Raw genomic sequence first — 27524 nt, forward strand, 5'->3', positions numbered from 1 at the left:
GCTACAATTGGTAGTCAGCTTGCTAGTAAAATTCCACATGTAGATAGAAGTCCTGAATCCTTCCTTGGTCCACCGCTAGTAAACAGTTTTGTCCTTTCTCCGGTCACATCATTCGAGATAGAGGATATTATTTCTGGGTTAAATCCCTCCAAGGCATCAGGTCCTTATAGCATCCCAGTTTGCCTTCTAAAATTTTTGAAGTCCTATTTATCAGTACCCTTGGAAATATTATACAATCACTCATTTAGTAATGGCTGTGTCCCGGATCAGTTTAAAATTGCAAAAACAATTCCAATTCATAAAAAAGATTCAGCTAGCTGCATGGATAATTATAGACCAATCTCGCTGCTTTCAATTTTTAACAAAATCTTGGAGAAACTAATGTATAAAAGACTTATTGCCTTTATTAACAAATATAATATTCTCTATGACAAGCAATTTGGATTCCGAGAGCAACACACTACTTTTCATGCAACACTTCTAATTGTAGACAAAATTCAAAGGGCTATAGAGGAGGGCCAGTATTCCTGTGGGATATTTCTCGACTTCTCAAAAGCATTTGACACAGTTGATCATAAAATTATTATTAGCAAACTTGCTCACTACGGAATTCGTGGAATTGCAAATGAATGGTTTTCATCATACTTGTCAAATAGAAGGAAATTTGTGTCAGTTAATAATTCAGAATCTGATGAAGTTGTCCTCACTCATGGAGTCCCACAGGGTTCAGTACTTGGCCCCCTCTTATTTCTTATTTATATCAATGACTTTCATAGATGCAGTAGTATATTTGATTTTCATATCTTTGCTGATGACACTAACCTATTTTACTCGAACAGTAGTTTGCTTGCTCTGGAATCCTGTATCAACGAAAATCTTCTTCATGTTTCTAGCTGGCTTGCTGCCAATAAGCTCTCTCTAAATATCGATAAAACAAACTTCATCATTTTTCATCCACCACAGAAAATCTCTAATTATACTCTAAGTATTAAGATAAATGGCAAATGCATCAAGAAAGAGAAGTACATCAAATATCTAGGCATCTATATTGACTCCCATCTTAGCTGGAAATATCAGATACTTCATATAGCTAAAAAGATTAAACGTTGCATTGGTGTTCTCTCAAAAATAAGACATTATGTAAATATTTCAGTCCTAAAAATGCTTTACTATACATTATTATTTCCATTTCTAACTTACTCAGTTGTGACCTGGGGCAACACCTATGCAACTACTCTTAAGCCCCTTTTTATACTTCAGAAAAGGGCAATTAGAATATTAACTTTTTCTGATTTTAGGACCCCTTCAAATCCATTATTCTACCAACTTAGTCTCCTCAAACTTCATGACATAATCTATCTTAACAATGCACTGTTTATGTATGACTTCTATTCAGATCATTTGCCATCTGTCTTCAAATCATTTTTCACAAATATTAACAGGATACATCAATATAATACAAGACTTGCTAGTAGGAAGACTTATTACCTGCCTAAGATACGCACAAACTATGGCAAATTTAATATTCGCTTTCTTGGTGTAAAAATCTGAAACGATATTCAGGATGATTATAAATCTGAATCTCGCTCCAGTTTCAAGACACTAATGATCAGCTCTCTTTTAGATCGTTACAAAAGCTAACTCTATTATTGTTGTAATTTACAAACTTAAGATTCTCTCCTATATATAAATGATCCCTATAATCGACCTCCCCTTGCTTGTGCGTGTTTTGTTCTTGTGCGTGCATCTATTGTCGTCTGTTTTTCGTTTCTGTTTGTATTGATATTATATTGATGTATCATGTTGTATACCCATGCAATTTTCCGCTTGACCTAGCCGCTTAAGCTCGATTAGCTATGCTATTTCTTAATGCGGCTGGTGCCCAATTATAAAAATTATATTTATTTTTCTCCTTTTCTTATTTAATAAGTAATATCTGTATAATAGAGGGTGCTAATAAAATATGTTGTTTGTTTGTTTGTTTGTTTGTTTGTTATTAAAGAGCCCCTTGTCAGCCACACCTTTGTTATTAAAAAGCCCCTTGTCAGCCACACCTTTGTTATTATAGAGCCCCTTGTCAGCCACACCTTTGTTATTAAAGAGCCCCTTGTCAGCTATACCTTTGTAATTAAAGAGCCCCTTGTCAGCCACACCTTTGTTATTAAAAAGCCCCTTGTCAGCTATACCTTTGTTATTAAAGAGCCCCTTGTCAGCCACACCTTTGTTATTAAAGAGCCCCTTGTCAGCTATACCTTTGTTATTAAAGAGCCCCTTGTCAGCCACACGTTTGTTATTAAAGAGCCCCTTGTCAGCTATACCTTTGTTATTAAAGAGCCCCTTGTCAGCCACACCTTTGTTATTAAAAAGCCCCTTGTCAGCCACACCTTTGTTATTAAAGAGCCCCTTGTCAGTTATACCTTTGTTATTAAAGAGCCCCTTTTCAGACTCACCTTTGTTAAACGAGCCCCTTGTCAGCCTCACCTTTGTTATTAAAGAGCCCCTTGTCAACCTTACCTTTGTAATTTTTTTTTTCACTCAATAATGGAAAAGAAATTATGTGATAAATCCCCGAAATAATCATCTAAAAACAAATTTTTATACTTTATTTACCAAATTCAATATGAAATATCACTTCCAAAATCAGCTGACGGAAATGTATGCTCTGTCACATCAGATATTTTACTAGGATGACGAAATGGCAGCCAACAGTAGTCTTTAAGTAACACGCAGTTCTATCTAAACGGTGTAGTGTTATGGTAGACAATGTATTGATCGGAAAAGGTCGATCGGCTAAAAAAAGGAAAAATAAAGATTGTCTTGCTGCGCACTGTCCCGGCTCGTGATGTTTGGGTTGTCATTGGGTAGAACGTCACAACGGAAACACAAAAGAGTAAGAGGAATGATAGAGCGAGTAACCACGATTTGCTGAGGGGGATGGGGTTTGTGGACATAAGTCTATTGGTCGAGGATGGGGGCGGGGCTGGTGCCTGTGCATAGTACTGGCTTCAGGCATGAACTTCAATGGTTGTCGAGGCGAAAGGCGAATGCTAATCTTCTATTGCCAAACAGATGGTGTCTTCGTGTTGTTGGACATTCCTTAGCGCCAATAGTTTAAAAGTTGTAACTATTTTTAAAACTACCGATTGTACCTTTAGGTAGGAGAACTGAAAATTGCTATTTGCTGATCCTTTAATTACTGTTGAAATCTCTTTGAAAAAGGTGTATGCATATGCAATTATAAATGAATTTTTTAGGTGAGAGGTTTTAGAAGTGATGTGGCGGACCACAGGGCATGTATTGTAAGCGAAACTTGCTTCTTGATTTTCTGCTCATCATTACTTTTGATAGCTGTTTCAACGTTGGAGAAGACATCATTTACCAAGATTCGTTGATTCATGGCCCAGTCATTGACAACGTGTGCGCTCACAAACATCCTTTCAATCTGCAATAGCTGATCGTTGATCATGCGCAGTAACAAGGGGTTACGCTGACCATCACGTATCTTGATTGCGTTCTCAAAATCTTTGGAGATGTTGATAAACGTATAAACTGCGTCCCTCAAACGATCCAGTGTAACACCATAGTTCTGTAACAAAGCGCTGCTTTTCTCAAGCGACTGGAACGCTTTCTTCGTTGAGTAGGCGAATCTAGTAACGCTGAATGGAAGAATAGATGCGTCAGAAAGATCGAGCAACATTCGACCAAGAAGTTGCGTCATGGCGGTAAAGTGCTTAAACTCGGGGTCGGCAAACCTCTTAATCCAGTCATAGTTGTCGTACTGCGAATGATACACAGGGTACAGGACAAACTTGCCTTTGTAACCAAAAAAGAAACTGAAATCCGCCGTGCTCATCCCATTCAGTAGACAGAAAGGTAGGTTATCCGTGGAAAACTGAAAGCCCGACAAGTAGGGAAGCTTAGGGTTTTCTCTAGATGGCATCTTTTCCAGCATGGAGTCATACAGCGACTTCTTGCTGTCCAGTGGGTCCTTCACGTGTTTTGTGTGAGTAAAGATGAGATTTGCAAGCATCGGGCTTGTCTGTGCAAACAAGATGAAGTTCCCACCTACTGCGACATCAGTGTTTAGGTAAGCCACCGCCCTCTGCTTTAATATCCGGTCATGTTCCTCGGACCACTCTATTGATCCAAGCATTCCGAATTCTTCGCCTCCCCAGCTGCACAGCTTGATCGTACGCTTGGGTTGCCATCCCTCCCGCACTAATTCCCGAACTACTCTGGAGATCTCGGCTAGCGTCGCAGTGCCGCTAGAAGGGTCAGCGGCGCCGAACAACCACCCGTCTCTATGATTACCGATCATGACGTATCGGTCAGGCTCTTCCGAACCCTTAATTGTAGCGATGACGTTTCGAATCTTTGTTATAGCCAGTTTATTGTGGACTGACAGTTTTATTGTGAAATTAGAAGAGGTGTTTCCGCTTGCCCCAAAACGATATGCGACGTCCAAAGCCCCTCTCCAACTCTCAGGAACCAGGTCACCTGAAGACGAGATTAAACAATGAATGGCGGAAAGCCTATCAAGCCAATTCCTTATCACGTTTGTTTGATCGCCTTTGCCACTTTTAAAAAGACGGTACTTGAAAGAACTACTTGTGGAATATATCTTTTAAGGGGTAGCAACACGATGGTAGCAAAAAGCTAATGTTCTAGAAAAAAAAACAGACAAATATCTAAGGGGTCATGTAGCAGCTCTCAGAAGATTCACCACAGACAAAAAAGTGGAAAAGACAGTAGAACGGGTAAACAATAGAACAATGAGGTAATAAGGATTAGCTAATCCTGTTAGGCCTTATGAACGTGCTGCTGCATTGCTGAAGTGAAGCAACAAGAGGTTTATAAAATGCCAATGTGTCTTATAAAATGTCCCTTTACAACATGGTGTACCCAGTCAGGCATGAGGCTCACCTGTCATTTTACTCAGCAGCACCTTAGCGTCCGCGTAAGAGATGGTTTGCGCTGGAACCTTAGTAGTCTGTGCCTCCTTCATGGGCTTCTGGTAAATCCCGTCTACAGCGGGGAAGAGTGGCGTAAGGGAGTCCCCAGAAGAGGGGAGAAGAGACATCCGCTGTACTCCGTCGGGAGGCATCCATGGAGTATTGGGGTAGGTGTCCCTATCCTCGTGACCCTCCGGGGCATAGTCTAGGGGGTCTGGGAAAAGGATAACACCTGCTGCCCCGTGCATCTCAGCGTTAGGAACCTAAGACAAACAAAGACGTGCTAAGATAACAAAGACATGCTAAGACAACAAAGACGTGCTAAAATAACAAAGTAGTCCTTAGACAACAAAGACGTGCTAAGACGATCAAAGAGGTGCTAAGACAAACAAAGACGTGCTAAGATAACAAAGACATGCTAAGACAACAAAGACGTCCTAAGACGATCAAAGAGGTGCTAAGACAAACAAATACGTTCTGAGATAACAAAGACGTGCTAAGACAAACAAAGACGTGCTAAGACAAATAAGACGTGCTAAACAAATAAAGACGTGCTAAGACAAACAAAGAAGACGTGCTAAGAAAACAAAGACGTGCTAAGATAACAAAGACGTGCAAAGATAACAAAGACGTGCTAAGATAACAAAGACGTGCCAAGACAACAAAGACGTGCTAAGATAACAAAGACGTCCTAAGACAACAAAGACGTGCTAAGATAACAAAGACGTCCTAAGACAACAAAGACGTCCTGAGACAATCCAAGAGGTGCTAAGACAATCAAAGACGTGCTAAGATAAAAAAAGACGTCCTAAGACAACAAAGACGTGCTAAGATAACAAAGACGTGCTAAGATAACAAAGACGTGCTTAGATAACTAAGACGTGCTAATCAAACAAAGACGTGCTAAGACAAATAAAGACGTGCTAAGATAAAAAAGACGTCCTAAGACAACAAAGACGTGCTAAGATAACAAAGGCGTGCTAAGATAACAAAGACGTGTTTAGATTAAGACGTGCTAAGACAAACAAAGACGTGCTAAGACAAACAAAGACGACAGTAAGATAATAAAGACGAAGTTAAGACAAACGAGAGCGAAGTTAAGACAAACCAGAGCAAAGCTTAGACAAACAAAGACGATGCTAAGATAACAAAGGCGATGCTAAGACAAAAACGAAGCTAAGACAAAAAAAAAAACGAAACTTACACAAACAAACAAAAAGACGATACATGTAACGTTTCATTAATAAATTATCGGTTCTAACCTTTCGGATATAATCAGTTGGTTGGTTGGCTCATGGATTTCGTTGAATTAAGGAAATAACAGTACAAAAATGTTTGCTACATTATATATCATTAAAGTTCTTAAAACCTTTCACTTAAATCAATCTAGCCAAAACAAAGCATAGATAAACTTTCAAATTCTCACAAGGGAACTGAATTTTATTGAAATTTGAATAATTCCAAGTTTTGGCGGGAAAATCTGAAATAACGTATTTTCCTTAAATCCGTTAAAATTCAGAGACGGCAATACCACAAAATATTGGCGAATTGTTTTATATTGCAATGCTACCCACAATGAAGCGAAAAATAATTTAAAGTCGAGAATTGTATGCGAAAAAAAATATCGTTTTGTTGTAGGTTTCAAAAACAGCGCTCGCTCGTGAGAATGTCGCAATTCTTGATTGCGAATGCAGCGCGAGCGCACAATGCAAAAACAATTCAAAGACTAAAAAATATCTGCTTAATTTTGCAGATTTGTTCCCTGAAGTTAAATAATCATCTGCTACTAGGCTAAGATAAAAAGATGAAGGTAAAAGTTGTAACCACACAACGTTCTTCTAAGAAGACGGGAACCGGTTTAGCGCGCGCATAAGTTTTCTCATGTTTTTTCATTTCTCGGGAAATTTTAAAAGTGCCCTAAAAAGTCTATACAACAAAGCCACACGTGTATACCACTGTATTTTAAACCGTCTGTCAAATGTTGAAAATGTGTCAATACAAGTACTGTTGAAATAGTTTTCGTCACTCGTCACACTTCGTCATTAATAGTGTTACTGTACGGTTGTGAAATTTGGGGTACATGCCTTTTAGGAAGGGCTTCATCGTATGAAATTTTTAAGACTAAATTTTTCAAAGTATCCAATGATTTCGAAAAACTACAACTGAAGTTTTTCAAGCGTATACTAGGAGTCCACTCAAAAACTACAAATTTAACTATATATGGAGAACTGGGAAAAGCCCCACTAATAGTACAAATTTCTTCCCTGGTGGCAAAACATTGGTGCCGAATAAAAAGTAGGATATATGAAAACACCTTAGTGGGGGAAACGGCGAAGATCAGCCTTTCTTCAACATCTAATGTCCCTGTAAGGTTTATCGATTCCCTATTTGCTTGGTGTGATTTAAAGACACTACAGGAAATAGATATTGAAGGCCAACAAATTCATACCCTAGGAAAATATATTAAGAAAGTACTATATAAAAGTTATGCAACATTTTGGAGGACACAGGCACAGTTAAATCAAAATAGTGGAAAGCTACGCACTTATTGCAAGATCAAGACAAATTTTAAACTAGAAAAATATTTATCAGAAGCTAATGTTAGACGCCGACAATCTATGACTAGATTGCGTGTCTCGGCACACAAACTAGCAATTGAAACATGCCGCTATAAAAATTTACCTTTTGAATAAAGGATTTGTGAAAAATGTGAAAAAAAAAAAGGTTGGGGATGAGTACCATACCTTAATGGAATGCGACTATGTCAATGATATACGTCGAGTATTTTTTAATGATCTATTTGCAATCAATAACTCTTTCAAACTGTTAAGGCCAAAAGACCTTTTTTTGTATATTATGAGCTTAACAGATGACTCCATTACGAGCCTAGTCCTGAAATTTTGTGATGATGTAATTAAATATTATGAATAGAGGATAGGCATATAAGCCAACCTACTTTGTATATTATCCTAATATACCTGTATTGGTATTTATTGAAATAAAGTTATACTTTATTAGTTATACATCTCGATCTACGTCACAAATGACTGGACCCGGGCCTCTCAGATCACGGCCTTTTTTCCGAAGGTTGACCAAAATACCCCAATATTACAGAGTTGAGTTATTCGCGCGAATGCGTGTTTTATAGGGTCCATACGAACCACATACCATTTGGAAGATGAAAATGCAAAGAACTGACAAAGTCTATCAACTCTGAAAAGTTATATGGAAAAGTTGTATTACTTACATTGCCAAATAACGATCTCATTATAACAATTTTCCCTTGGACGGAAATGTTCCTTCTCTGCAGTTCGTCAAAGTCGCTTTCAAAGCCCTTGTTGGCGTAGACTAGCTCAGCTTGTACCGTCCCATTAGTAGCGTACGCCAGGTAAGGGAGATATGGGTACTGTTGAGTACTCGCAGGACCTTCAGTGGCCTGGAGAAAGAGTTAACCAAATAAACGACCGTTTCATTTTCTCGTGCTTAGTATAAATATCTAGGGAGCAAATCCAGGCGCGTTCAAAGGGGGTGGGAGTTGCGTCGAGTGCCTGCGCAAGCAAAAAAGAGGCTTCCATACGTTGAGAAAGACAGAGGGAAGAGCATAAAGGAAGATAGGCAAGGTATTTAACGAGCAAGCAAAAAAGAGGCTTCCATACTTTACGTAAGACGGACGGAGGGAGAGCATAGAGGAAGATATACAAGGAATCTAACGAGCAAGCAAAAATGAGGCTTCCATACTTCAAGTAAGACAGATGGAGGGAAGAGCATAGAGGAAGATATACAAGGAATCTAACGAGCAAGCAAAAATGAGGCTTCCATACTTCAAGTAAGACAGATGGAGGGAAGAGCATAGAGGAAGATATACAAGGAATCTAACGAGCAAGCAAAAAAGTGGCTTCATACTTTAAGTAAGACAGACGGAGGGAAGAGCATAGGAGCATAGAGGCAGATAGACAAGGAATCTTAACGAGCAAGCAAAAAAGTGGCTTCCATACGTTGATCTTTAGGATAATGTTGTGTTCCACTTGCCCGGTGGCACTGTTGAAAAGGGTGACTGTGTTGGGGTTATCCTCCTCGGGGTATGAAAGGAGCACTTGGTACTCCGGCACCTCAACCTCAAACCCATACTCCCTCCACAAACGGATGAAAATGTCCGTGTGATTCCTGCTGACCTGGGAACCAGTCACGTGGGGCCTATTTGTAAAGTACCTGAAATTAAATGGCTATCATAAATAATTTGTTTATCATAAGCAAATGAAATGAAAAAAAAGGATTCCGGTTGTGTGGGTTCGTCTTCAAACGACAAGAAATTTCAATAAAAAAAACCACCTTCCCGCCCTCCCCCTAAGCTAATTGTCGTCGTTCGTCAGGTAAAATTATAAGCAAACACGCGTTATAGAAGTGATTGCAAGTATAGGCTTATTTGTTTTATCCTAAGGTACGGCAATACGAGCAGCAAAAATCGTACAGTTTTTGTGGCAGAATTGCTGCAAAAAAAGAGGTCGTAAGTGACGTTGCGCGTTTTACTACCGGAAAGTTTGCTTCAGAAAGTAGAAGATGGTTCTACATTTTGTCTCGCAGCAAAGTCACCTCAGGCATTCGCAAGCAGTTGAATAAGCGTTTGTGATTGGTTGAACGACAGTCAAACATTAGTGTCACGATGAAAAAAGATGACGGATCAACAAAAAGTCTATCCTTTGCTGCGACAAAAGTTTGTTCGCAGGTAGTAAAACGCTCAACTTTTTTGCAAATGCTGACGCAAAAGTTGTATGAATTTGCAGCTCGTATTCAGTACCTTTAAAGAGTATTTACGTGCCCTGCACACGTCTTTACAGATGACGAGTTTTTCCTGTATTTCACAGTATCACATCGAATGAAGTACAGACATGTTACTTTGAATCAAGCGACCCAGGAAGAGGGGCTAAGAAGTTCTTGACATTTCCATTTGACGCTGTTTTTATTGGATAATCTTATCCCTGAGTAAGCCGTTGAGCAGATAAAACGTATTTCATAAACACTCAGTGACCTACAGAACACTTGGATGCTTCACGTTTTTATATTAACAATAAACAGATCATTCTTTAAATAGATAACAACTTCAAAGATTTTAAACTCGTGGGTGTTTAATATCCGGTGCATACATTTTGAGTCTTCAAAAATCAATTAAACACCAATGTCTCTCTTCTTACTTTACTGAGTATAAGCGCCACAAAAAAGGGCGTGAGCCAAGAAATTGTGTGTAGTGCAAAACTTATTTTCACAATGAAGTTCTGCGGATTATGCCATACCTGAAATCCTTCTCTAGTCGCTTAGGGTCTACGTGGTCCTGAAATCTCTGTAAGAGATCGCCAATGGTAGGCTGAATTGTGGTGGCCGCCGTGGGTTTCCCTCGTTGGTCATTGGAACGAAACCACAGGAATCCGATGAGAACTCCCAATCCAAGAGCGATGATTACCACGAGTATAACGAGGCATGCATTTCGTAAGCGGGATGAGCTATACAATCCTGGATCACCCTTGTATGGCGCTGACGCAAGCTGTGTCCGGGAAGAGAAATCCGTGTCAGATTTTTCGTCGTCTCTATTTGAGAATCTTCTCATTTCTACCGACATTGTGGACTATCAACCCTTGTTGGGCGCAATAGTGCAATCTACTGAGGGCTAGCTTCGTTCAGAACCCAGGAAGGCTGTACGATGTCTGTTTGAGGCCTCTTTTCGTGATTACGTTTGCTTACGTTCATAGATGATCGTCTTAGGATTAAGGACAAGCCTCAGAAACACGACCTATTTAGTCTAAACAGTGACCGTGTCTGCCAAAGACCGCTCCCCCAGCAGCTTAACCTCTTAAAATGAACAACTAGAGGAAGAAAAGTATTCTATTGACAGTCGTTTAAGAAGCAGCTCACTTGAGCAAAGTTTTACCTGTCAATTTTGGTTGAAGTACAAACATTCTGTTACTCGTAACCACTTCAGAACAAAGATTGAAAAATGACCACTTGGCACGGATCTTTGCATGACAGGGCAAAAAATGGGCTGCCATCCTTGAAGTTGTACGTAAGACGCCAGCACGCAACACGTACCAAAACACGACGACGTGAAATAGCCTCCTTCGCTAAGAAATCATGGAATAGGCTTTCTGGGATTCGAGGATACGACTCAGTGACATGAAATGCCGCTGAAAGTGGGATCCACTCATCACGTGATCAACCATAACCTACACGAGATGTTCATAGTGTATACCGCTGACATAAACAGCGCTGTCCACGTCTATACCTACTTCTCAAAAGATTTCATTCGTCACCCGATTCATCTAAACGCTTAGTTGACAAGTATTTCTATTTTACATAATAAAGAAAGGATAATTGTAATTTTGTTGGTAAAAGGGAGACTGGCACAGATCCGTTAATTAAAAGTACAATGGCCATATGATGGCAACGATTAAAAAAAAAATGTAAAAACAGACGTCAGAACGATTATTCAACACATAAGTTTAAGCCGTAAAATAGGATAACACTAGCTTACCGTTGTTGAGTCCGCAAAGCTATCGTTATGACGAAAGCATACTTTGCCGTGGGCACCAGAATCTATACTCATTCGATCGTAGTGTGTTCCTCTCGATTGCCTCTTATTAGGCATCTTAAAAAGTCATAAATGCCGTGAAATTAAATGCGTGAAAAGTTGGATATCTCTTCTAGCATTTTTCTTCATTTCATTCCACCATGGGTTGGAAAACGAAACATCAGTATCGTTTTATACGGAGGTGAGAAAAAAACATACACAATTCCAATGAACAATTCCGAAAAAATGACGCATCAATCAAAAGCCATAATTCTTTGAGAAGGTAGCCAGGTTGATCAATCAACATACGGTCCCTACTTACGCGCCTAAAATAGTACATAGCACAAATGCCGAGATATGACAAAATCCTAGAGATGTCCCTTTATTAATTGAAAAAAAAAGCTATACATTTTTCACATTGGTCAGTAAAAAATCCTAAGCTTGGTAATTTCTCACTGACAATTAAAACGGTAACATTTTTGTAAACCGGAAGAACTTAAATAGCAAAGCATTCGAGTAGCTTTTAGGCGAGTTTAAGAGAAAATGCAACTGACAGAGGGATGATGGAAAAGTAGGGACGATCAATCCCCGCCTATAACCTCTCCACACCCGTGTCAACAAAACCCTGTTTGACAATATCAGAAAGTTCGATTCGTGGGTTTAGCGCGTTAAGGTGAATAACCTTTGGCGCAAATAATTCATAGGACGACTTCTTTGATTAAAGCCTGAGGGGATGTATTAAAAAAACCTTTAAGAACCATATCTGAACCATTTTTTTTAACATTTACGTCTAACGCACACAGTGGTAATGACAACCTAGCAACTCCTGATTCCTGATTAAAAAAAAGATTTGGTCTGAACTTTCTATTTTAGTAGTTGTGAGAAGAGTAGAGCTAATAAATAAACACTTTATAATCCCGAAGTCATGTGCTGAATAGTATGTGATGCGTACGTGCGAAATTACTAAGGTTGGAATTCGAGACTTGTGTCTTAGAATTGAGAATTATTGACCTCTCACTTAGGTCTCGCAAGCAAACTACCAATTTCGCCGGGTTTTTTAAAACCAGAATTCTAATCACACACACATTCTTGGCATTGTCCTTCCACCAAAGGTATGTGTTTTCGCCTGGAAAGCCAGGCCATTAAAATCAGAGTTGTCCACAAAGTCAAAGATGCCGAAATACATGGGCCCCGACATGGGCACAAGTGATACGAGTGATACTTTATGGGGAGCGATGGTCAAAATCCACGTATCTTTTATTGTTACTAAAATTAGAACAACCTTTAGCCGGAAAAATGTTCAGAGACTAAATTAGTGTGTTTGACACTGTCACCTTTATCTTTGCATTGTTTGAGGAGATTAAAGGATTTGTAAAATTGAGGTATGTACTTAAAGGACGTAGCGGAGATTGCAGATGGATCTGATAGGAGAATCTACTAGGGAGGTCTTAGGTCTCACGAGGACCCAGGTAAAAAGGCAAGCCGACATTGCGTCAGTTGCAAACCTTCTCAAGTACTGGGTAGTAAAGGTGGGGCGCTGGAAGCACCACAGGTCGGAAGCCAAAAAATTAATTTTCTTGTTTCGATCATCAGCCTGAAATGGCAAGTAATAAAACCATACTGACGACAGCATCATACACAGACGTGTATGACCCAACATGCCTTGCGCACCTCTCAAATATGACTGCAAAAGCCTACAGAAATGCTGACTCTTTTTCTTCCTTTGACTGAGCGGTAATATTGTTAATTATTACAATCTCAGCCTTTTTAATGTGTATTTACACAAGAGGATAAAATCCAATTTCACAACTTCGATCCGCAATGGGAAAACATTTGGTGATCGACCAAACAGGACTCCCCTTGTCGTGAACATTGATATTGAAGAAGCGTCCAATGCTATAGTTAACTCGTGTTTTGACGTAATTCAAGAGAGGCTTCCGGAAAAGGCTAAATAACTTTGCCTGGTCGCTCAGTCATAGTTTAATTACCATTTTGGGTTACTTTTAGGCAGGGCTTACAGTCAACCACAATGCTTCACTTACTCCTTTGGGTGTGCACTTGTTTAGCTAATACAAGAGCACTAGGTGATCCTGTTAGCTTCTTGCCTACTAGAGACAGTCCGGGTCTGTTGAAGGGATGCTACTCTCGTCCCGCGCTTGGGACTTTGTGCTTTCTCGTCCATGAGGACTTCATGTATGTGCGGGACTCCCAGGGTGGCAATGTTGTCTTCTACCTCAAGTACAACAAAGACACGCACTACTTTCAAGCCATGCGTCACCACATCATAAGGTATGCGAGGCGGGGGCGGGGGGGAGGGGGGGTAGTTTGTAGTTCACTTTAGAGAAATACGTCGATGCGATGTGTGCATGGAACAAAAAGATTTTAAAACGTCCTTCACCTGTATCAAAAAGTTCTTGCTGGGGCATGTCTATTCATTGACTTTTATTCTTAGGTTCCGAGACAAAACAATAAGCAGCGGAAGAAGCGACCACCACGCGTCGCCGTGGCATGTGAGGTCTTTAATCAAGAGGGCCCTCCACAAAAACCGCCTCAAACAGACCCGCGCAAGACGAGCAGTCTTCAAGAGTAGAGTACATTCCCGGATTGGGCTTTACAAGGCACTGCTTTTAGGTTATCTCTCACAGGAGCTTCATACACGGGTGTCCAAGGCCAGAGTAGCGATCTCGCCACTTTTGGCTCAGCGGTTTCACTTGATGGCTCTAGGGACCCTTCGTGCTCTTGGCCCCTCATTCAAGAAGGTCAAAGCCCAAAATCACCGACACAGCGCCAAACTTTACACAAAACATCGCCCTGGCGAGACAAGAGTTGAGACTAAAAAGAATGGCGACAATTTTCATATAGATAAAGCACGAAGCCTTTCTGACGATGCTAAATTAAGACGGGAGAATCGAGTTGATCGTGACGCAGTGTTTAGCACTTCTCTCGCCTCTAGCCCCATTCGTCCGCAGCCAACGAAGCACTCAACGTGCAGTGTACCAGGGCACGCTACGAGCGGCTCGTGCGACATGCGTGGGCGCAGCAGCGATTGTTTTGGGATGTGCGGTACGGTGTGCTGGTGTTGGTCCTGGGTGTGTGGAGACTGCTGTCTCCATACGGGGTGCTACCAACATGACTGGTGTTGTCGCCGAGGATATCTAACCATCCACTGTTTGTGCCCATGGTGCTTTGGTTTTGACTGCACCAGGGGTTACCGAGGTTACCCCGAGTGTTTGCGTGATTAAAGGCACCATCTTACCCTTACCCCAATGCAGATCTTATCCGCAGTAAAAAGCCGCCATTTTGTCACCCAAGCAAAAATATCCAGTGCGAGAAAGCATCCTTTTCCACTACCTAATTTATGTTATATTTTACATTAAATTGTTAAGGAATTTTAGGACTTTTTTAATTTTATTATTTCGAGATTTCTATGGGAGGGGATGTATAATAAAGTCTATTTTTGAGAATGACTTTTTAGAAACATTTATACCAAGCACAATACGTCTTGTCAGGTGAATTACAAAATAACCACAAAAAACCTTTTAATCATGGATTGTATCTAAAAGATGCATACCGAAGAACAAGCGTAGACAATGTGTGTAATTGGTTTGGTCGCCCACTGCTCAATATTTAAGGGAAGGTTAAACTGATACAAATCTAACAAATCTAGCACTATTTTATTATCCAAATATGCAATCATTACATCAGTCACACTGTAATACAAAATAACATTTATACGGTTATGATAAGAAAAAACTCGAATCTGTATTTTGAAATATTTGTATCTACTTATGTGATTCATTTAGAAAGTCTATTTTCTAAACCGTGTTCTTATAGAATATAACATCAATAATTGTGACCACTATTAGCGCCCTGTGATCATAGCCTCCCTCTTCTCTATTGGCTGTTGTTTTTGTAAGATCTTGTCCGCTTCCTTCTGGACCTGGTGATTGCTAACCCACTTGAGGTAGGAACACTCGTCCTGGTTTTTCTGGATGAAATCTGCCTTATACACGGTCTTGTCCAGTATCTTGCCGTCTGTCATCTGCAATTGCTGTTCAGGTTTGAAAGTCGTGCGTGGTCTCCCGCCAATTGCGCCCTTAAAGTCTTGTGTTGTCACTGAACCATCTTGGTGGAACTTCGATATGGGTTTTAGGTACACGGCGGATTCGTGGAAATCGCCGTATCTCTTGAATGGTACGTTTTCGTGAGGCTTGAACTGGCTCTGGTATGCCGTTTCGCCTTCAAACTTGATGTTGCTTGGTTCTGTTCGTGTGGGTGGTCGGATCACGGGTACTTTGACGGGCGCCTTTTGTGTGTAATCCACCATTGTTTGAGTCATGACTTCCATCTTGAGATCCGGGTTAACGTGGGTTGACATTTCCGGTTTCATCATCTGGGTTCTGCCAATTGTCTTAGGGTCCCATGTTATTTTAAAGGTATCATTATTGGTGGTTTCGAAGTTCTGGTCGTTGTTCATCTTTAGTGAGAGAGTTGCGGGGGGTGGCTGAACAGACTTGGCAGGTTTTGGCATTCGACCATGATAACCTGGAAAATCACTCCTGAATTGGGTGTCGCCCTGGAACTTGGCCCGCTTCCCCATGCTGATAACTGCTTTGCGCTTTTGCAGCTCTTGTCTGCCCTCGTGAGCTGGTGTTTTGTAGGTGTCTTGGTGGGTGGTGGTGTGGTAGTGATCCCCTTCCACCCCTATATCCACTTGATCAGCGCCAGGCACACAAGTCTTAGCGACTGGAGCATATTTACCCTTATACACCTCTTGGTTCCATGTTTTCATGGCACTGGTTTTATCTGGGAAAAGAATTGAGCCTGTGAAGGTTGGCAGCTCTCCGTAAGTAGCCTGTGGCAAAGGCTTTTTAGCGGTGAACGTAGCGTTGTGGGTGGTCTCTCCCTGAAATTTGGCTTCTGGTTTAGAAGTGACTGTCTTCGGGCGGCTTAAATGCACAATAGAAGGTGGTCCACGATCTTTGTATTCCTGGTTATATTCAGTTGCACCATCTAACTTAGACGATGATATAGTATATGATTCCATCATCTATAAAAATCAAAAGAAAAAATACTAGACATTAGATTTCATTAACAAAAAACTAACCTCCTTATAAGGACTACAATCAAGCCCCCATAACCCAAACTCGGATAAAACATGAGCTCTCTTTCCTTTGATTCATCCCTAGACATTTCTTTTGAGTTATTTCTACTTGGATGACTCTGGCACCCCATTAAATAGCAGGGTTCCACTGCAGTTGCTGAAAGTTACAGTGTGCTTTGAGCCAGCGAGACTCTACAAGACACAGAGAGACTGGGAAATCTTGACGTGTCATTTTCAAAGGACAACAAACAAGTGTTATTCCATTTTAAGGTTTATAGGTTATAAATGGGGAAAATAAGTAACATAATAATAATGGGATTCAATTGCAGTTTAACCAGCTGTAATAGCATTTTCCTGCATTTAGAGGAGGTACAGATGAGAGGTTTAAATTTTCAAAAAAACGCACAGACGACGTATTTTGAAATCCAGTACTTCTCCCCCTAAACTTTATGTTTATAAGAATTTTTTTCTGAATGCACCTTTTATGTTAGTTTTTGTATTTTAACACAAATAAAACAATTATTATGACTTATCCCACAAGCGTCAATAATCTAAGAGGTGATGCACATCCTGAGCTCTGTTAACTGGGCAAGAACTACAGCGATAATTTGTTTGAATCTGGCATTCATACGGTATACCGCCTTCTCAAAAATATTGTTAGGAGCAGGTCATTATGAGTTTGGAGGAGGTTTAGGTTGTTGAAGGTTTCATTGTCCTCGTCAATAACAAAACAAAAATAATATATCCTCTGTCTGGATGGAGACTGTCAAATCTCCAGAGAAGGTGGCTCGTTGAGCCGGCAGCCAGGAGGTATTAATTGTTCTTTTGAAGATTTAAACTTCGTAACTAAGTCTGTCTTTGTATTTATATAAGGAAGATTTGTTGTTCTAAATTTATGTGCTTCCCTCTGTCTCTATGGTCGCTGTTTTTTAGAAGGTCCTGTTACATACCTTGCAAGGTTTTGTAAATGGCAACTCTCTTTCCACAAACTGCAACCTCTGCTCTGTTCTAAAATCCATGGGAGGAGGGTGTGGATTTCTCAGCTTTGGGAGGGGTCTTCGGAGATGCCTGGGGGCGGCATTATGTGACTTGTACGTAGCCTGGTAATCTGTCTCAACTTGCCCCATGCCTGGGCGTTTAAAAACCTGCTGCATTTTTTGGACATTCCGTGTACAACCCTCATGGCGATGATACCGTCTGGTGGAATTTGAAAGTAATTTCTTGGTTATTTTGGCAATGGTGTCTTATGATGTAGATGTAGATTTTTATCAATGTTCAAAAAATGTATATTTTGAAAATCAAAGGTTACAGATTTTGACATTGATAGTAAATCAGCTCTATTTACCCAGCCATTTATTTGTAATAATACAAGATTTTGTTGGTAAATAATTGCTCAATAATCTGTTGAAGTCTGTCAGTCTGGAAGAATATAGCCATCTTCAAATTTTTGCACAAGTCAAATTCTTAAAAAGAGTCCTGGTTTACAGCTTGTTAGTTGGTTGATAGTGTTCATACTAGTGTAACACGAACAAATTTTATTTAGCATAATAACATACTGGTTCTTAAGTACTATAGTTGCGAATGAAGAATAAAAACCTCCTATTGGTAAGAATAATAAAGTTCCCATTCTTTTTTGTCTTGCTATTTCATACATTTGGCTCACTCTTTCCGTCATTAATTTCACCAAGACACATGTATCGAAGAAAGATTAAAAAGATTTTCTAGTTTTTGATCAATTGGAGTTTAAAACAAGTGAATCACGCCAAGTTATATTATTCCATTAGGACAAATTATTTCTACATCAAAGATTAATGTTGGCATGAGTGCAACATCGAAAAGTTCGATTTCTCTCGAAGATGTTAGTGACTTTACAAGTTGAAACCCTCTAATTCATTTCTTTCAATCGATAAGACAGTTTAGATGTTCTAAACTTAGAGATATGCAAGAGTAATTTCCGCAAAGATAACACGCTCCTTACCCGCAATCGCATAACTCGCAAACACACTTCAATCCTCTATCCTTGAGAAGCTTTTCAGTAGCGGCGGAATACTGCCTATTCACCACCATCTTTTGTAGTAACCTCTCCAGTTCTAATAAAGGAAATTTTTTAGAAAGACAATCAACTGAATACAAGCAGCTGGATCAGGAAATTGCCTTGTGTTGACAATAGTTCCATGCCGAATGACTCGAAAAATTACATTCCACAATGAGAAATTCATTTTTACCTGGTTTAAACTGCGCTTGATTCAATACTTTTGTTACTATTGCCTTATTTTAAAAGCGTTCTTTCTAGATCAGCGACGTGCGCGAGATAAGAAGCAATAAAATATTTTTCCTAGTGTTATGGTTTATTGGGGTCGCCCTGGTTACCGGGCATGTAATGCGAGCCCCTCGCTTGGGTCCCCAGGGGACCACATGATGTATAGAAACTAAAAAAAATATCGGAAAGAAAACCAGCACACAATAAAAGTGTTAAAGAAACTTATCATTACGGGCATTACTCTGTTATAATATCAACCTTCTACTTTAACTTTCTTTTCTCGATAACTATCATGATAGTTATCGAGAGTTATTGTTAAATCATACAAAAATGCATGCACAAAAAAGTCAAAGTTTAAATTAAAGTTTTTTGTGCGGCTTTGAATTTGAATTAATGCAAAATAATAATAATAAATCATATTTTATCACGATTTTTTTTTTACTTGAGCTCGAATTATAGCCGAACAACGTTCGGGAGGCCTCGGATTTTCTTCGTAACACGTGACAATTTCCCGGTTTCGCGCTCAATCTTGAATCGAAGTTGTGGTTATGTACGGAACACAGCATATCTTTGTTATAGATTTCTCTTCTAAATTTTGATATCTGTATGAGGAATGGGCCTCGAAATATAGCTCTCTACACACACATTGTAAGGAGAACCTCCTAATCCACGAAGAAGTAAAGAGCTGGCATTATTGATGGAAGATGAGCTCTCTGAACTTGTTACCTCAAGACACCGTTCATCGGATCGCTAGCTCTCAAGTCATCACTTCCGTCAGTAGCGCCGTCAAGGAGTTGCTGGAAAATGCACTAGATGCCAGGGCAAACAGTATTGAAGTCAAATTGGTGAGCCATACAGTCTTGAACATTAAGGACCTTCCAGTTATTCCCGTATTTACCAACTCACCGCTGTCTGTGAAAAGCCAGGAAAGCTGACGACGGAGTTCAAATCCACAGGGATCCCCTCCCTGTGTGACTCAGAAAGGGGCGGATCAGGGCGGTGGTGGGAGGCTGAACTAAGCGCTACACGAAAAAAAAAAAATACAAAAAATTCGAGACTGACATTTTACCACACTGTGTATTGGTTGAACAAGTGCAGCCCTGATTATTTAATTATTTATGTCCCAGAAGGGGGATGCTTATTTCAAGATAAAATATGAAAGAAGTGCTTTTTTACAATGTACAAGGAGTAAAAATCCTTCTCGCACCACATAAAAAATAGTGAAAATGTTGGGGTACTACTACTTTCAGTCTTCATTACTCACTTTCTTATGGACCGCCCCCCTTGTCTTCCAAGTCTTTAGAGGCGAGGCACTTATTGAGGAGAAGCCCTTATTCTAGCACTTAGGGTATTACAAGCTCTACCTTGGCTGGCTTGAAAGTTTTGGGGAAGCATCTTTTGGTGTAAAGGGTAAAGCATGTTAGAGTTCTAGATCTGGGGATTGGTGCTTCACTATTTCCTTTTTTCTTATTTCATATTAGCAGTATGCATTGTCTGTTCATTGAACCAATTTCTTGTACTGAAAACATTCTTAACCTGTGACTTTCTGCTCCCCTAAAAAGGCGATTGTTACAAATGAAATACATTTTACTGTAAGTTTTGAGGATTTTTAGTTATCATTGTTTGTTTTTATATCAAATAGGAAGAATATGGCTTGGAGAAGATTGAAGTTCGCGATAATGGCACTGGGATCCCTCAAGATGATGCCCAATTCATGGCTCAGCGACACTACACTTCAAAGATAACAACCTTCCACAACCTTGACAGTTTGGCATCTTATGGGTTCAGAGGGGAAGCGTTGTGCTCTTTGTGTGCTGTTAGCAATGTTTCTGTTATGACCAAAACAAATAATGAAGAAGTTGGTATGTGTTATACACTTGATCAACATGGAAGAATCTCAGCAACCAAGCCATTGCCTCTCACAACAGGAACTGCAGTTACTGCTTGTAACCTTTTTAAAAATCTTCCTGTTAGGAAGCAATTCTCTCGGGGCAACAAAAAATGCAAGGATGAGTTGAAAAAGGTTGAAGAGCTTATCATGGCATTTGGTCTAATTCATCCTAGTGTTCGGTTGACTTTAAGGCACAATAAAAGCATAATCTGGCAGAAAAATAAATGTGAGGATTTAAAAAAAGCCTTAACTGGTATCATTGGTGCTAATGCAATGTCAAGCATGGAAGAAATTATGGCTAAAGATGATCAAACTGGGTTGAGGATTGAAGGGTTTGTACCAAAGCCAGGATCCGACCCAAATGTCACAAGCCGGTCCATGGGGGACAGGAGTTTTGTTTATGTCAACAAGCGACCTGTTGTCCTTAAAGAAATTGCACAGGTACAGGGAAGTGTCTGTGATTATGTTCTTTGTCATGTTATACTGTTTGGTCAACATGTTTTTATAAAGGTGTACTTCGACTTGTTTTTAAAAGTGTACTGTTTTGCATCAACATTATTTAAAATGTTGCTTCACACAGGTGAAAATGGCAGTGTGCTTGTGCCAATACAAGTTATGTTTCGTTCTACTTCAAATCTTCATCCTTCTGTTTTTCAGGTTGTTAGAGAATTCTACTTGAAAATCCACCCAACCATCTCTAACCGCCACCCAGTTGCATTTTTGAGCATTGAGGTACCTCCCTGTGCAGTAGATGTAAATCTTGAACCAAACAAGTCTAGGGTTCTTCTCACAGAAAAAGATATAATCATTGATCTGCTGAGGAATTCATTAGAGGAGCTTTATGTGGACCATAACAAAGAAGAGTATGATCAGGAAAATTTGCTTGTGGCGAATGGTGGTCACAGTATAGAAAATGGGAAAACTAATAACATTATTGAAAAAGTCTCAAAAACCCGTACTGATGTTATTGCCCAACATACAGGGAAATCTTTGCATGATAACCACAGTAATCTAGATAACAATTTGAGCAGTTCTAACTTGGATAACAAATGTACAAACAATGGTATGGAGGCAAAGCCACCTGGGAACACAAGCAAGGATAGCAAAAGTCTGTTCAAAGTCTCTGGGGGAGATCATCAGTCAGCTGAGTGTTCAACGGCTTCAAATGTTTCATCAGTGAAGCAGGGCGAAAGTATAGACAAACTAGACATTGACAACATTGCAAGGCTTTTGGATGATCCTACAAAAGATTGCCTAGACATCAGAGTACTAGAAAGCCCCTTACAGCAAGATAAGAGGTCCAGTGATGTACCAAACTTTGAACTGTTTGATCCTGATGAGCTGCTAGGGGATGATGATGAGTTTGATGAGATTCTTGCTACAGCTAGCCAACAAAGGACTTTGAATAGGCATGTTGTAACTCCAGGAACTAGCAATTTAAGTTCCAATAGCAGTGCCAATGATATTTCTAGTAACAGTTTAAGTGTCAAAGATGTTTCAACTGAGGACTGGAGTAGGGGGGGAATGAAAAATGATCATGGACAATATGTTCAAGTAAGTACTACAGATTTGTGTTATCTACCAGACACAGTAAATGTTGAGTGGATCCAGCTTTTGAATGAACAATCTTTAACGAATTATCTATGTTAGTTGTACCTATTTCTAGTGTCACATGCAGGGCTGAGATTAAGTGGCCACTGAAGACAGGTTGGACACTTCAAATAAGTTTAATGAAACACATTAAAACGGCCATCGCACCAGTTTACTTCCAGTCAATTACATAACAATCTGACGGGCCAATGAAAACCTCAGCTGAGAAAAGACAAATCAATTAAAATACGTAGTAATTTTTAACAGGTCATCTGCTCTGAATTATCAGTCACATGCTTGAGGAAACTTCCAATAGACACATTGCTTTTTCACGTTTTTTGTGTAAAGCCCGGGTGCTCAGGGATTGTTACCTAACGGTCGACCTAAAGTAAAAACTGTTGGATTGCCCATTAAGCATTTTTTTTTTTACTTTTATGATGAGGTTTATTGTTTTTACCCCCAAGCCTTCAATTCTGGTCACTCCTTCCACCATACAAGATAAAAACAAGACTTGTACCCAAAAGAAAAGGAAGTTGTCTAATGAAAAGGTAAAGTATAATCTGAAATATAACTTAAATCTGACACATGTTGATCCAGAGTTTAAAACTGCAATGGCAGAATAGATGCCAACTCTTTTTTTAGATACTTTCTTTAAAATTAATGTATGTTATTCAATTAAATTTTGATAAAGGCAAGACTGACAGAAGTTTCAAGTAAGAAGATAAGAACAGTACCAAAGGTATGTTATGTGTTTCATGTGATCCTTTTTTGAATGCCATGATTGCCAGCATTGTTCTTTTACATCTAGCATTGTTTTTATCTAGGTCGCAAGTGCTCAAGGTGTTTTAGAGTTTCATTCTTCTCTTTTCAACAGGTGTGTAATCAACCTCTGATAACAATGCATGTGACACCAAGCAGCAACCAAAAGAAGCATGCAGCCAGGACAGTGACTGTGCAGTTCTCTATGAAAATACTGAGAAACTCTTTAGGAAAGAGGCATTCTAATTCCAAAAGGTATTTGAAGTACAGTGGTTTGAATCTCTTTTACAAAAGTTTACATTTGTTTCTAAGACCTCCTGCTACTGTAGTTGTTCTAATTACAAAATGTCAAGTAAAAAGTTTGATGATTGTTTCTTATTTAGCGAACATTCACATGGCGGTTGTCTTATTGGCCGTTTGCATCCTAGTGGGATTTGGCTTCGAAGAGAGGGGAGTGCTATAACATTCATTCATCAGTACAGGTAGGGCAGTGCCATAACATTCATGAATATAATTTATAGAATTAGCTACTTAGTTTATAATCTATATGTTTAAATACATGTATATATATGGCTAGTCTATGAGAAAATAATTAACAAATTATTAGAAAATTATTATTTATAATTATATTATTATAATTATATTATGTTTTTAACCTAGGATTTGCACAAGTTGCAGCACTATTACTGTTGTCGTCTTAGATGTTCGCAAGCCAAAAGTGATCTGAATTTCTCATTCTTAGAATACAAGAACAACTGCTTTTCACCAAGCTCTTGCAGCATCATTCATTTCCAAAAAAACAACTTGATACACCGATCATCCTTGATAACAGGTACTCTGTCCTAAGATCTAATGTCACCACGCGTACTCTTCCGTGTTTTCTTACTGATACTGCATTTCTTCCAGGTTATTGAAGGACGAGAGCAAGGACGTCTTGATGAACTTGAAGTGTTCTAAGGATGTACTGGGGACATCATTGTAGGGACATTATTAACCTTTTCTCCTTAAATCTGTATTTCATTTAACCATCCCCGTTATCTCTTATATCTTCCTTTCCCCAGGCATGTTAACGACAGTCATATTGTAGACAATGGTTTTGACGTACGCAAGAGAATAGGTATGGATTGTCATAAACATATTGTTGGGGTCGTTATCAGTTACCAAAAAGGTTTTTGCCTGCAATTCCCCCACAGGTACCGATGGCGAAGTAACGTTCACTGTTCATGGCATTACGACATCTGTGCCGTACTATGGAGTACCGGACCTAATGGAAATACTAGGTATTGCGTTCAGCAGTGCAATTTTTGCGATACTTCTAATACAAGAAGGTAGAATAGTTGTTTTGTTCTTCTTCCAACAGACTTATTAAGAGAGCAAGGGTCAGTGGAGTGCAGTTTATCAAAAACAAGACCTCTGAAAGCCCTAAATTACCTAAAGGTGGGCGGACTTACTGATTAAAATGTCAAATTAAGTTTACAAACTGACTCTTGTTAGCTGCTCTTATTTCCGTGTAACAGGGTGAGGCAGTCCGGTTAGCACGTGGTATCAGCAGTCACATGACGCGAGATGACCTGCAAAGTATTCTGGACCAGATGTCATGCGATCTTCCTGACGGTATGGGGACCTGTTTGCATCAACGTCCATTCTTTGGGAATGTAGCAAACATAGCTGTTCTACAGTAGGCGCGATAAAAGGGTTCTAACAACAGAATAATTACAAACTATGGAAGGAATTTAGATCATGTTTATGCAAATATCAGGTAGTGCCCTTCAGTATGTTTGTTAAGGGAATAGCTAAATGCTGATTTATAATAATTTGTAAAAAGTAAAAAAAACAGGCTTGAACCGAGTCATAGTCGCCATCTTGTTTTGTCCTGGCCGTGCGCAAGATCCAAACAAAATGACGAAATAACACAGAGAACGCCTATAACGTGTCAGATGTGTACCCACGATTGACTGGGGGGTGTGGGGGGGGGGGGGGGGGGGGGGGTGCGCAGTCAAAGGTATCACATGGTTTCACATGACCCACTTTTTGGCCTTCGAGGGGGATGCGCGCGCACTCTGCGCACCCCCCTGTGTACGCGCCTGGCGTGTAATTCGATGACTTGCAATACGTACTTCCATTCGTCCACAAGCAAAATTCCTCAAGGATAGATTCTGTTTCAGTCGAAACCCTTTATGGCTGCCACTATGTTAACCAGTCTTTGCTTTAAGCCTCTTTTGGACTATACATTATTTGTAATCCAATTTAGCCCAGGCCTGCATCCGCCCAGTTGTTCGTAGGACTTTTCATGGTCCTCCCTTTTGGGTACGACGTCGTGATAGGCGTGGTGGCACTTGTGACCGTATTTTTTCCGTTGTTCCCCAAATGCTAGCAAGAAGATCCAATGATCTGCTATACCTTGAATTATTTGATTATGATGAGCATGTCGGCAGCCATGGGGGACAACCCTCCCCCCCCCCCCCCCCCCCCCCACACACACACACACACACTCGACACACACACACACAATCTTGATATACCGTGCACATTAATATGTCTTTAAAATGACTTTATATATTTATTACTGTCGCTTCATGTTGAAAAAAAAAGCAGAACTGGAAAATAACAAATCTTCAAGAGAATCAACCACAATTCCCCACTAGTGACACAGCATCTGAAGACCTTCAGGTTGATGAGAGCAGTGAGGCTAGTAGCGCTTCTTCGAATGAGTCAGTCCATTCTAACGAAGAGTCCGCCTCGAGTCTACCGAATGACCTAGGGCAAATCTACACCAACTCTGACAGCATAGATGACTTTTTAATGGTTTGTCCCAGCCGCTAGATACCATTTTTTGGCACACCACACAAAGCCTCCCCCAGGGAAAACATTTCCAGTCTCATGTTGTGATGGCTTTAACCGGAGCTTTAAGGAGCAATGGCTGTCACTGCCCATGAATGGTGGACAGCGAAAAGGTGGATGGTGTTTTCTATAACCCATGCTTTTTATTTGCTGGCGAATCACAAGGAAAACTAGTGTCCCGATCTTTCAAGGAATGGCAAAACAGAGAGAGAAAGTTAAAGAACACGAACGATCGCCGCTTCATCATTGAATGCGATAAGAACAGCGTAGCTAAAGCTGGCCATGGAGAATTCAGCCCCTATAATCACAGCGTATGTGAGACGTAACCGACAGATTTTGAAATCTATCATTCGTGCCGTCTTATTCTTACGGAGACAGTGCTCCGCCTTGCGCGGCGACGTTGGGAGTCTCTAGTAGGTTCCTCGCACATCTTGAGCTAAAGGCTGACAGCGATATACTTCGTAACATCTTAAGTCTCCTGTACTGAGAAACACCCCTGGATTATCTTCCCAGACGCTAATCGAGATCCTGGCCAAGCACATCATTCTAAGAGGTATACTAGACGAGCTCGTGGAATCGCCGTTTCATTAAATCATGGACGACAGAGTCACCTAGCACAGCATCGAGCACCTTGCAATCTGCGCTCGATTCGTTGATAAAGGCAACAATATCCTCGAAGTGTTTCTCTGGTTTTTGCCTCTAAAAAGCATCATAAGGGGCAAAGAGTGCCGAGCGAATCTTATTATTTCAACGGGAGCATGGCATATGGCACAAGCAGCGTGTCTTGGGGACTGTTGGGGGTACAAGCCAGAATAAGGAAAGAAGCTCTTTGTGGCAGCCTATGTCCACTGCAACAGTCACTAAAACCATCACTAAGTCAACACCTCTAACGCAGGTACGAAACGGAATTGATAGGTTCCAGGACTGTTGCAGGCTATTGCTGATACTTTCTGAAGAATCCAAAGAGAAGCGAGGCGCTAGAGTACGCCATACGTCACAACGTGTCTCATGCCACAAAGCGCAAGCCACTGCTAGATCTAAGACCCGCAGAGCAGAACGCCACAGTATCTAGCAGCCCAGAGCTACGAACACATCGCAAAGTGATGCTCAGCAAATTTTGCGCAGCATCGCGTTGTTCGAGTTTATTGTGGTCTTCATCACCATTAACCAGTACTTGTTGCATCTTTCAGGCAGTCAAGCTCCAGAAAAAGACATAACATGAAAGAGCAAGTCCTTGCCCTCTACAAGAGCGAGCGCGATCACATAGATAGATGCTCGACATAGGTGAAGCTCTTTAAGAATATAGGTCTGATCTACCGTCACCTGAGCTGGTTGAAATGGAGATCAAGCACTGGAAGAGCCTTTTTGTCTTCATCCCCGAAAACAAGCGATCATCCTCCCCTGCTCAAGCTATAAAGCTGTGAGAACGCGGCTTGTTCCCAAACATCAAAGCCCTCCTTCAGATCGCCTGCACAATATCCGTTACTTCCTGTGAGTGCGTGCTTATTTATATTCCCGGGGGGGAAGGGGACTCTCTCGAAAAGTAGACGGGGTGATCGTCTTCTCTTCAA

The 27524-nt window shown here is 40.3% G+C and overlaps 4 protein-coding genes across 7 annotated transcripts; 2 read left to right on the plus strand and 2 right to left on the minus strand.

Moving 5' to 3' along the window:
- Nucleotides 1-2588: 2588 nt before the first annotated feature.
- LOC5521144 (glutamate carboxypeptidase 2) lies at nucleotides 2589-19677 on the minus strand. Of its 2 annotated transcripts, XM_001640892.3 has the most exons (6): nucleotides 11473-11822; nucleotides 10241-10488; nucleotides 8948-9161; nucleotides 8200-8388; nucleotides 4924-5215; nucleotides 2589-4497 (listed from the first exon to the last, which is right to left on the minus strand). In XM_001640892.3, the coding sequence occupies exons 1-6, from the start codon at nucleotides 11584-11586 to the stop codon at nucleotides 3251-3253; spliced, it is 2304 nt and encodes a 767-aa protein (XP_001640942.2). In that variant the 5' UTR covers nucleotides 11587-11822; the 3' UTR covers nucleotides 2589-3250. The 2 variants fall into 2 exon arrangements, with proteins under 2 accessions (XP_001640942.2, XP_048579840.1); XM_048723883.1 differs by lacking the exons at nucleotides 10241-10488; nucleotides 11473-11822 and adding an exon at nucleotides 19599-19677.
- On the plus strand, nucleotides 13439-15328 carry LOC116604279. The gene is made up of 2 exons (XM_032366443.2): nucleotides 13439-13797; nucleotides 13961-15328. The coding sequence occupies exons 1-2, from the start codon at nucleotides 13538-13540 to the stop codon at nucleotides 14748-14750; spliced, it is 1050 nt and encodes a 349-aa protein (XP_032222334.2). The 5' UTR covers nucleotides 13439-13537; the 3' UTR covers nucleotides 14751-15328.
- Nucleotides 15164-19654, minus strand: LOC5521143 (stabilizer of axonemal microtubules 2). Of its 2 annotated transcripts, none has more exons than XM_001640891.3 (4): nucleotides 19516-19654; nucleotides 18591-18702; nucleotides 17563-17809; nucleotides 15164-16558 (listed from the first exon to the last, which is right to left on the minus strand). In XM_001640891.3, exons 2-4 carry the CDS (start codon nucleotides 18677-18679, stop codon nucleotides 15371-15373), a joined length of 1524 nt encoding a protein of 507 aa, XP_001640941.1. In that variant the 5' UTR covers nucleotides 18680-18702; nucleotides 19516-19654; the 3' UTR covers nucleotides 15164-15370. The 2 variants fall into 2 exon arrangements, with proteins under 2 accessions (XP_001640941.1, XP_032222329.1); XM_032366438.2 differs by lacking the exon at nucleotides 19516-19654 and adding an exon at nucleotides 18838-18974.
- Nucleotides 19577-24960, plus strand: LOC5521257 (PMS1 protein homolog 1). 2 transcript variants are annotated; one of them, XM_032366435.2, is made up of 13 exons: nucleotides 19577-19717; nucleotides 20515-21204; nucleotides 21421-22317; nucleotides 22818-22901; nucleotides 23045-23092; nucleotides 23228-23367; nucleotides 23496-23594; nucleotides 23855-23944; nucleotides 24019-24090; nucleotides 24174-24229; nucleotides 24306-24392; nucleotides 24473-24549; nucleotides 24630-24960. In XM_032366435.2, the coding sequence occupies exons 1-13, from the start codon at nucleotides 19577-19579 to the stop codon at nucleotides 24792-24794; spliced, it is 2646 nt and encodes an 881-aa protein (XP_032222326.2). In that variant the 3' UTR covers nucleotides 24795-24960. The 2 variants fall into 2 exon arrangements, with proteins under 2 accessions (XP_032222326.2, XP_032222327.2); XM_032366436.2 differs by lacking the exon at nucleotides 19577-19717 and adding an exon at nucleotides 20176-20282.
- The last annotated feature ends 2564 nt before the right edge of the window (nucleotides 24961-27524 follow it).

This window comes from Nematostella vectensis, chromosome 2 (genome assembly GCF_932526225.1).
Source record: "Nematostella vectensis chromosome 2, jaNemVect1.1, whole genome shotgun sequence".
In the NCBI taxonomy this organism is placed as follows: Eukaryota; Metazoa; Cnidaria; class Anthozoa; order Actiniaria; family Edwardsiidae; genus Nematostella; species Nematostella vectensis.